The sequence below is a fragment of the Brassica oleracea genome, chromosome C6 (assembly GCF_000695525.1).
Source record: "Brassica oleracea var. oleracea cultivar TO1000 chromosome C6, BOL, whole genome shotgun sequence".
NCBI classification, from domain to species: Eukaryota; Viridiplantae; Streptophyta; class Magnoliopsida; order Brassicales; family Brassicaceae; genus Brassica; species Brassica oleracea.
In genome coordinates this window covers 12,129,983-12,140,297 of record NC_027753.1, presented here as the reverse complement: position 1 = coordinate 12,140,297, position 10,315 = coordinate 12,129,983, and the positions used below count along the sequence as shown (strand labels likewise).

Here is a 10,315-nt window from a genome sequence, read left to right as displayed (position 1 = left end):
TTGTTCTATCAAAACAGAAACCTTAATTCCCTTTGAACACATGCAGTTTCAGATCGCTAGAATAGTATTTCAACCGCTATATTCAGAATTTACTTTCAGCCTTAGGGCAAAGGTGAGGATGCGATCTGTGGATTCTTAATATTATTAGTCAAGTTGTATTCTTAAATGCTAGGTCTAGGAACTTGTTTGTATTTGATTGTGATTGATGTGTGATGATTATTTGTGATGATAATTTTAATGATTAGTTGATAATGGTTTAAGTGATAAGTGTTGAAAGTGTAAAGTATATATAAAATGTGTGAAGTCGGACTGAGGACGAGGACATGGCGATCCCGTCAAAGCCCGTAAACCGGCTGACGAGCCCAAGGTGGCGTACGACCTTTCGAGGTGACGGCCAGCCTAAGTGTTATGTTATTAATGGGAATGGTTATGAGATAAGAAATGTTAATGTGATTAATGGAAGTGTATTGATATGAATAATTTGTTATGATTGCTAATTGTTTAATATGTTGAGTGATGCATGTTCTAGGACTAGTATTTTTGTGTGCAAGTTGGTTAATAATGTTAGGGGTCATGTGGACAGGCATGACCATCCTCACTGAATGACTGTGTGTTATTCACCCCTCTTTCCCCTTTTCTCCTTTCAGGTGAAGAGTGAGGGTTCACAGTGAGTCTTGTCGGGTGCTGGTTTTAAAAATGAGTTTTACTTATGTTTTATTTCAGATATAACTACGTTGGTTTGACTTTGCGAATTATGCGGTTTATGATTTCATGTTAAGATGTTTCTTTAAGAATAAAGATGGATTTTTATGAAATATATTTATTAAGTTGGTTAGTTTTGAAAGACGGGTGTTACAAGCTTCCTCACGTCTTTAGCAGCCGTGACCACCGTTCCAAGATTGTCGCAGTTCTCCACCACGGGATCTCTGGTCCAAGTCGTCTCTTCCCCGCAGTGCTCAACCTCATCCTCAATTCACTCCTCGCCGAGCTCTATCGTCGCGGCCATCTTCAGATCGTGAAGCTCGTGAGCTCCAATGGCGACTTCTCTCATATTTACACAGCAGGTCTGGCTCCGTGGCCGTGCTCAGCTCCACCGTCAAAGAAAAAGCTTCGATCCTCTCCAATGGTGAAGTTTTAAGTATTTGTAAGACAGGTCCCTCAACGTCTGATTCTTTACAAAATGGCCCCAATCTTTAGAATATAAGACACACCCTCTCAAATCAACCCCAATCTTTCATTTGTACGATTTAGCCGTCGTGTAATTGCAAGATGGTCCCTTGGTTTCAGATTTCTTTCAAATCGGCCACAAACTCCATAATTTCCAAGAACAACCTTGCGATTTCTCCCCAAACTTCTCAAGTGTGCACTTTATACCCTATTTATGCAATTATGCATGTAAATGCAATATTAAGACCTAAATGCAACCTAGAATAATCATAATGAGCTAAAATATGAATCTAAAACATATTAAAATCATGAGATATCAGGGAGTTTCTACACCAATGGATACCAATATCACATTTTAACCACCCCTCAATCGGAGGTTCCGACAACGGCCGTTCCTCTGCGTTTGATAGGTGATTAGTATCTGCACACGGGTCTGCCACCATTTGAGCCTGAGTCCAATCTCTCCAGTCATCAAACGCTTTGTTCACCATATCGATGGCTTCATAGATCTTTCCTTAAAAAATAAAGCCATTTCTGTTTTTCCAAAGTCTCCAAAGGATCCACGGGAAAGCCTTATAGTTTTCATCTTCCAGTCTTCTACCTTCCCCCAACTTTAGGAGATGATTGATGTTTTGGAAGATGGATTCCGGGTGACAGCCTCCACACTGTAGAGGGACATTAGCTTTAGACCAGACACGCCTAGCAAGAGGACAAGGGAAGAAGATGTGATTAGCAGTCTCCAGTTTCTCCCCACACAATTGGCACCTCTCATCAACCTTCATTCCTCTCCTCGCAATACCCTCTGCCACATGAAGAGCATTGGAGAGGCATTTCCACAAGAAAACCTTCAGCTTCTGAGGGATTTTAAGGAACCAACACTTTTCCTTCAACGGATCCAGCGAAGGGAGGGCTTCTGCCTCAGTCCTAACCAATGATTTGGCGGAAGAAGACCCTAACCAGTACCCTGATTTGGCTGAATAAGCTCCACTCTTATTGTACTTCCAGACACTGAAATCCTCTGACTCTGGAGCAACTTTCATCTTTAAAATCAGTGATACATCTTCTGGATAGAAGAGCTCATTCAGGACCTCGGTGTCCCACTCTCCTGTCTGGTGATTTAACAAGGAGGAGACACGCATGTCGATCTCAGTAAGTTGGTTCTTCATCAGTGGAGCTCTCAGTCGCACGCCATCGTCTATCCAAGTTGAGGTCCAAACAAATGTTTTCCTGCCATTGCCAATCATCTTCTTTAGGCTTTTGTCCAATAGTTCCTTCCCAAAGAGGAAACTCCTCCCTTCAAAATATGGCCTTTGCCCAATTCTATAATCTTCAAACTCCTTCTCCTCATAGTACATACACCTTAGGAACCTGGCCAGGAGGCAGCTAGGCTCATTCAAAAGTATTCACGCTTGTTTGGCTAACAAGGCTTGGTTAAAGATATGGATATCCTTGAAACTCACTCCTCCCAGTCGCTTTGGTAGGCACATCTGTTCCCAACTGACCCAATGAATTTTCTTTCTTTCCTCAACTGAGCTCCACCAGAAGGAAGACATCACACTATTTAAGTTATCACAAATCGTTTTGGGTAGCTTGAAGCAACTCATAGCATGGACTAGCATGCCCATCGCAACAGACTTTGTAAGGACTTCCTTTCCTCCTTGTGATAGCATCCTTGAGAACCAACTCGAGAATTTGACTTTCATTCTCTCCTTGGCAAAGTTCAACATGTCCACTTTGGACCAGCTGAAGCACTCAGGTAGACCAAGATAAGAGCTTGCACCACCCACATTACTAATTCCCAGTCTAGAGTGAATCGCCATCTTGATGTCCTCCTCAACATTCTCTCTAAAAGTGATTGAAGATTTGTCCAGGTTGACCACTTACCCCGTAAAGTCTCCATACCTCCTAAGGATTTCCTGCATCTTGTTGCATTGCTCAATCAAAGCCTCCAACATAAACAGACCGTCGTCTGCAAAAAGAAGATGATGGATGGAGGGACCAGCATTGGAGAATCTTATACCACTAATCTGTCCATCTTTCTCAGCCCTATTCATCATGTGGGTGAGTCCTTCGGTGTAGAGAACAAAGAGGAAGGGGGAGAGAGGATCCCCTTGTCTAAGTCCTCTCTCTGGTTCCACAAGGTCAAAGGGTTGCCAATTCATCAACACCATATAGGTTACTGTCGAGATGCAGAACATAACCTTTTGAACCCAACTCTGATCGATCCCATAGAAAGAAGCAAAACCTTGACATATTCCCATTCAACCATGTCATAAGATTTGGACATGTCGGCCTTGACGGCTATAAAATTCTTCGAAATCTCTTTGTGTGTTATGAGATTGGGCACTGCTTCATGTGCGATCAAGATATTATCTGATATTAGCCGATCAGCCACAAAGGCAGACTGATTAGGCGCTACCAAAGTAGGTAGGAAGGGCTGAAGTCTTGAAACAATTATCTTGGAAACAATCTTGTACATCACTGAACACAGACTGGTCGGCCTCAGATCCTTCATGGAAGTTGCTGGGATCTTCTTCGGGATGAGGCATATTTTGCGTAAAGTTCCATTGGAGAGGGAACTCCCCTGTTCTGAATAATTCACGCACCTCCAGAGTGACTCTCTGACCCACAACACCCTAGTATTTTTGAAAGAAGAGACCAGATATTCCATCGGCACTAGGAGCGCTGGTGGGTTTAATAGCCTAGGCTGCTCTCTTCACCTCTTCCATAGAAACCTCCTTGAAACCCCTCAATGAAGGAACTCAAGTTAGTCGGGTGGGAAGATTTGAACAATGAAGAAAATTACTCCACCACAGGTTGGCCTTTGGAGGCTTCAGCTCTATGTGTAATACCATCCTCATCGATAATCTTATCAATACCATTCCGTTTCCTTGCCACTTTGACAGACGCGTGGAAGAATTTCGTATTCCTGTCTCCAAAGCCACTCCACGTATCTCTGCATTTCTGCTTCCAAAAGCTATCTTAATTTTTATAAGCTTTCACCAACTGTACTTTAAGGTCATTCATAACCTGAAAGGAAGGGTTGATCTTCGACTGCTCCTCATCATACCAGCCTTGCAGTTTCGATTTTGAGTTTGCTTCGCTACTTCTCTTCCACCTGCTCAAAGCCACTCTGCAATCTCTTATCCAATCAAAAACCGAAGCTCCACTACCACCCCCTATAACACTCCAAGCTTTGCAGACCTCATATTTGACTTGAGGATCATTCAACATTCTGCTGTCAAACCTAAAGGAGCCTCTATATATTTCATGCGACGATTTGAGGCTCAGAAGAACAGGTCTATGGTCAGAACCTCTCTTTTGTAGGAAGGTTTGGCTAGAGCTAGGGAACATCAAAGTTCATTCTCTGTTTCCTACACATCTATCAAGTCTGCATTGGATCCACTTGTTGTTACGCTTTCCTCCCCAAGAATAGGAGTTCCCTGTGCTCATCAAGTCTCTCATACGACAGGATTTTAGCATATCACTGAAGTCTTGAAACAACAAGCCTGGTCTCAGAGGGCCACCAAGCTTATCATCATTACTGAGGATTTCATTGAAGTCACCCACCATAGCCCACAATAATCTTCTTTGAACCCCAATACGACTGATCCTCTCCCACACCGGGCCTCTTTTTTTAGCGTTGGGATGACCATACACGCAAGACAAGAAGAACTTCATGCTACCCCACTGTACACTAAGGTCCATCAGATTCTTATCTACAAAGTTGAAAATAATGTCTGAATTCTTCTTCCAAAATAGTGCCAGTCCGCCACATCTTCCAACAGGATCCATCGTATGTACAAAATCATAACCAAGCCAAACTTGCATATCTACAAGAGCATTCCTACCATTCATAGTCTCCATCAGAAACAATATCTCCGGAAAATATTTTTAACATATTTTCCCCAATCTGGGAATTGTCAAGTCTTGAGGCCACCCCAATCCTTGGCAATTCCAAGCCACTATACTTATTACGCGTTGGACAGTCCCTCATTTGGGACCGCCTCGTTTGGCTTCCGCCAGTTAGCTCTTCCATCACTGTTTTCTGATTCTGAAATTCTTTTCTTACTCCCACCTTCACTAACAGACCCAGACTGGCTCGACCCAGCCTCCTGCTCCATTTCCTCTCCCACCTTCCTCAGTCTTCTTTTCTTTACGTAAGGCCTTTTCGTAGGTTTCCCTCTCTTCTTAGTTTTCTCGGAAGATGTGGCCTCAAAAAGACCAATCTTATAAACCGTCGGATCACCAGAAGTGGGTACTATCCCAGGAAAGACCCTAGACATTTCTTGCACCGGATTATCAACTGGCTTAAAGACTACCAACGACGAGGAAACTTCTGATCTGATTGCATCTCCAAGGAGCTTCTGACGGCCTCTGCTTCCTGACTTCGCCGACGTTGAGTCAGATGTTTCATAACCAAAAACCAGACCTTTACCTCTGTTAAGGTCTTCAGTTACAATAGGAGGATCTTCCAATCTGAGAGCAATCCTTTCTGTCACTGGGTCTTTCTCTACCTCCCTCACCGACTTCCTGACTTTATCCTCTCTGATTTTTCTTTCTTCACCATCTGCCAACAGGAGGTACTGGCGCAACCCCTTTAAAACCTCAGGGGCAATTCTTTGTCGTCCCAAAACCAGATGGATTCCAACTTGACATTCCTCCAGGACCCCAAAGAGCGGGTCATTGGGTTTGATGATAAGGTCTTAAGCAGGCTTTGAGGGCCCCATACCATGTCTTCTCTTCAACGCTTCATGCTTTCCCTCTCTCACTAGCAAAGGACAGCTTGATTTCTCATGAGTCATTCTCTGACAGTGGTAGCATTGTTTCTGAACCCTTTCATAGAAGTATAAGATCTCAGCCGAGCCCCCTCCATTAGGAAGGTTTATAATCTTCGACTTCTTAAGTGGGTTAGCCACATTGAATCTTATCTGAGCTCGGACGTAGTCCTGCCTCTGAGATTTTTCCGGATCAAAGGCCACCACTGTTGTCTTCCCCACTAGGTCACCAAGAGCCATTATCGCCTTTTCTGTGTAGTGGTTCACCGGGATGTTCTTAATCTGGACCCAGATGTCCACATATTGCAAGTAATCTGGGGGGGGGGGATTCTCCACCCACCGCTCCATCACTATCGGCCATTCCTCGTAGGTATGGATACCTTTGTTCAGAATTTCCTCCATCTCATACTCATGCTGAAAGATGAACTGAAACCTTTCTTTTGACAAATCTCTTCCAGTTACTCTTTTTTGTTTTTGCCATTTCCGAGGCATATCAAGAATCAAACTAGCCATATCCTGGCAAGCAGGATTGAGAAGCCTTCCAATCAAGCTCCTCGAGTTACTGTCACTAGATTTGAACTGTGGTAGAGATCTGGCATATCGAAGGGAGCATCTTCATCCTCCAGCGACATTGCCATTACGCCAAATCCATTGCTGCAGACATCTTCAGGAGCCAAAGTCTACGAGAACTTCACAGAATGCCTTTGTCTATCCAAGAATATCACCTGTCTCACGATCGATTCACCTGAGCCACCAACAAGATGCGTTTCTTCAATCTTCAAACTCGTAGGAACCCTAGAACGGACGACTGAGATTTGATGAGAGAAGATATTTTGTGGAGATCAAGTGTTGAAAACAAAAGCCCACTATTCAGAAGGAATTGAATAGAGAGATATGTGAGAAATAAATAATAATAATAGTGCTATAAACCACCATTTGCCAAGGATAAAACATGATCACAATGTCAGTAATATAGTAAGCATTATTGAAGTCTCATCTTTAAATTCAATGAAAAACTTTTCTCATCAATGACCTTGTTCATATCAATAATATATTCTTTCCTGTAAGATGCATAAACACCAAGTTATGTATTTTCAGTTATTGTACCATAAAAATATGTAATTAGTAATGGTGTAAATATGATATATTATTTGTTTAGCAAAAATTCAGTTGTATCATTCATATATTAAATAAATTATTTTATGTCAAATAAAAAGATCAGTTTTTTCTTGGCTTATATATTAATTAATCTAAACTTTGGCTTTCAACTTGTTCTCGTTAAATAATTTGATGTATATAAGATATGGATTATATATTGCAAATGAGTTTTAGAAGTAAAATGATAAAACAATATCAAAATATTGTAAATGGTTAAGAATAATTAGCGATTGAGTTCATGGGGGAAACAAAACAATGTTTTGTTTATATTTGTACAAAATTTATATATTAAAATATTTATGTTAAATTTTATTCAAAACATTCATTTTCGTTTTTGATAAAGTAAGTCAGCACCTAAAAATACCTATTAAGGATAACCATATATATATATATATATGTCACGTTGAATGATTAAATATGTGGATAAAATCAACTAGCAATAGATTAGCTACCAATTTTAGCATTTACTAATTTCTCATCAATATACTTAAATGTAAACATTTATATATGTCCCTGAAAAATTGTCGCATGATAATCCGAAGAATCAAAAAGTATAATTATTGGTAACTTTTATTCTCCTTATATTCTAATATGTTTATGTTAAAAAGTTCCATATTTTTTATTTAATTTTTTAATTGGATATATCACCACCTAAAAGTACCCAATAATGACAGCCATATATATATGGGTAACTTTGAAAGATTAAATATGTGGCCAAATTAAATTATCAAAGAGTTAGCTACTATATTTTTTTTACTAATTTTTTAGATGACAAAATATAGTCTTCGATTCTTAATGGATATATCTATATATATATATATTATGAAAGTCGGGCATATGTTGATTGAAGTGAAATATTATTGTAGGTACTAATTGACATAAAAGTTCTAATTTACCATAAAGTATTTTTATATAGAAATAAATAAAGAAAAATAATTTTTTATTATTTGTCAAAAATAGATTTCCGTAAAAAATATATATAATAATCAAAATATTGTAAGGACTATCATAAGAGAAAATACAATATAATAAAAATTATGCATCTATTATGAACTACGTCTAGGTAGCCATTATATTATTTATTGGTTTTCAAAATGACATATTTTATGTGAAAAATACTTAATAATAATAGTGCTATAAACCACCATTTGCCGAGATAAAACATGATCACATTGTCAGTAATATGGTGTGAATGGTTAAGAATAATTAGCGATTGAGGTCATGGGGCAAACAAAACAATGTTTTGTTTATAGTTATACAAAATTTATATATTAATTTTTATTATAAAATTTTAGTGAGACCATATTTTAGAAGACCCACGTCCTTATGGATTATTTTATAGTATATTGTTTTATTATCTTAAGCAATTGTGTTATATATTGAATCGGTCAAGTCTGAGACAGGTGAAAAGTGTTAATTTTTGTGTTAATTAATTTATTTAATATGAATTGGTGAATGTCTTGTTGTCAAAAAAATATTAATTTATTTAATATTAATTTATGTAGTTTATAATATATTTTGAAATGATATATATATATATATTTAATTTTTTACAAAGTACTTACAACATTTAAATTTCAGTTAAACAGTCTACTGTGGTTTTATTCTCATTTTGTATAAAATTTATAAACTTCTTAAATACAATTGAAGAAAGTCAGAAAGACAACTATATATATTGATCTTTCAAAGAAATTCCAAAACATTTAGTACATAATACTAGCTGCTCCTGTGGAATAGGAATTTCTATTTATTATCTAAATTTTTAATAATAGAAGTATGAAAATAATTGGAATATATTATTATAGAAATTTTCTACAGAAAAATTCAACGGCCCCATAAACTACCAGATACAAATCTTCTCACAATCCGCTTTGGTGCTTCGGCAGTGTGTAGTAGAACTACAGAACCAAGCATTCTTTGGTATTTTGGAGCATGTTCCTTTGGGTTTTTTTTTCCAGATTGGCACCTGCATAAAGTTTAAAGCATAAAACAAATTAAAAGATGATGGAGTATATTAATATTAATTTAACGGTAATACTGCTAGAGGAGTGGATGGAATGTAAGCTATATATGACATACATTCATGAAGACCAGCAAGACAAATGAGAACAATACAAAATATAGCAAATTTCGATGCCGACATTGTAAACCTTCACAGTAAAAAAATGCTTTGTGTGTTTATTGTAGGAAACCTTAAGTATGAACATATACATATATATATATATATATAGGTCTTTGAAGACTATTTTTAGAATTATCGAGAAAAACTGTTTTAAATTGATAGGTTAGTTTTTTTTCTTTATATCCTAAAATATTTATGTTAAATTTTATTCAAAACATTCATTTTCATTTTTGATAAAGTAAGTCAGCAACTAAAAATACCTATTAACGACAACCATATATATATATATGTATATAACGTTGAATAATTAAATATGTGGATAAAATCAACTAGCAAAAGATTAGCAACCAATTTTAGCATTTACTAATTTCTAATCAATATCCTTAAATGTGAAAATTTATATATGTCCCTGAAAAATTGTTGCATGATAATCCGAAGAATCTGAAAGTATAATTATTGGTAACTTTTATTCTCCTTATATTCTAATATGTTTATGTTAAAAAGTTCCAGATTTTCCATTTTTTTTTTTTGATAGGATATATCACCACCTAAAAGTACCCAATAATGATAGCCATATATATATGGGTAACTTTGAAAGATTAAATATGTGGCCAAATTAAATTATCAAAGAGTTAGCTACTATATTTTTTTTTACTAATTTATTTTAGATGACAAAATATAGTCTTTGATTCTTAATGGATTTATCTATATATATTTTATGAAAGTCGGGCATATGTTGATTGAAATGAAATATTATTGTAGGTACTAATTGACATAAAAGTTCTAATTTACCATAAAGTATTTTTATATAGAAATAAATAAAGAAAAAATAAGTTTTTATTATTTGCCAAACATATATTTCCGTAATAAATATATATAATAATCAAAATATTGTAAGGACTATCATGAGAGAAAATACAATATAATAAAAATTATGTATCTAATATGAACTAACGTCTAGGTAGCTATTATATTATTTATTGGTTTTAAAAATGACATATTTTATGTGAGAAATACTTAATAATAATAGTGCTATAAACCACCCTTTTGCCAAGATAAAACATGATCACAATGTCAGTAATATCGTAAG

General features: G+C 36.8%; 1 protein-coding gene and 1 long non-coding RNA gene across 2 annotated transcripts; both read right to left on the bottom strand.

The window, feature by feature from the left end:
• Positions 1-5,141: 5,141 nt before the first annotated feature.
• On the bottom strand, positions 5,142-6,458 carry LOC106297497. Its single transcript, XM_013733725.1, has 2 exons — positions 5,900-6,458; positions 5,142-5,737 (listed from the first exon to the last, which is right to left on the bottom strand). The coding sequence occupies exons 1-2, from the start codon at positions 6,456-6,458 to the stop codon at positions 5,142-5,144; spliced, it is 1,155 nt and encodes a 384-aa protein (XP_013589179.1).
• Positions 6,459-8,747: 2,289 nt separating this feature from the next.
• LOC106299749 lies at positions 8,748-9,282 on the bottom strand. Its single transcript, XR_001261860.1, has 2 exons — positions 9,183-9,282; positions 8,748-9,069 (listed from the first exon to the last, which is right to left on the bottom strand). It is a non-coding gene; the product is annotated as an uncharacterized LOC106299749 (long non-coding RNA).
• Positions 9,283-10,315: the final 1,033 nt, after the last annotated feature.

What these genes read in the sequence shown, in the direction of transcription:
- LOC106297497 (XM_013733725.1), bottom strand. Translation starts at nt 6,458, where the DNA reads ATGGCTAGTTTGATTCTTGATATGCCTCGGAAATGGCAAAAACAAAAA. An exon ending in AGCGTTGAAGAGAAGACATG is followed by an intron (nt 5,738 to 5,899) that starts GTATGGGGCCCT and finishes TCCTGTTGGCAG; the next exon opens with ATGGTGAAGAAAGAAAAATC.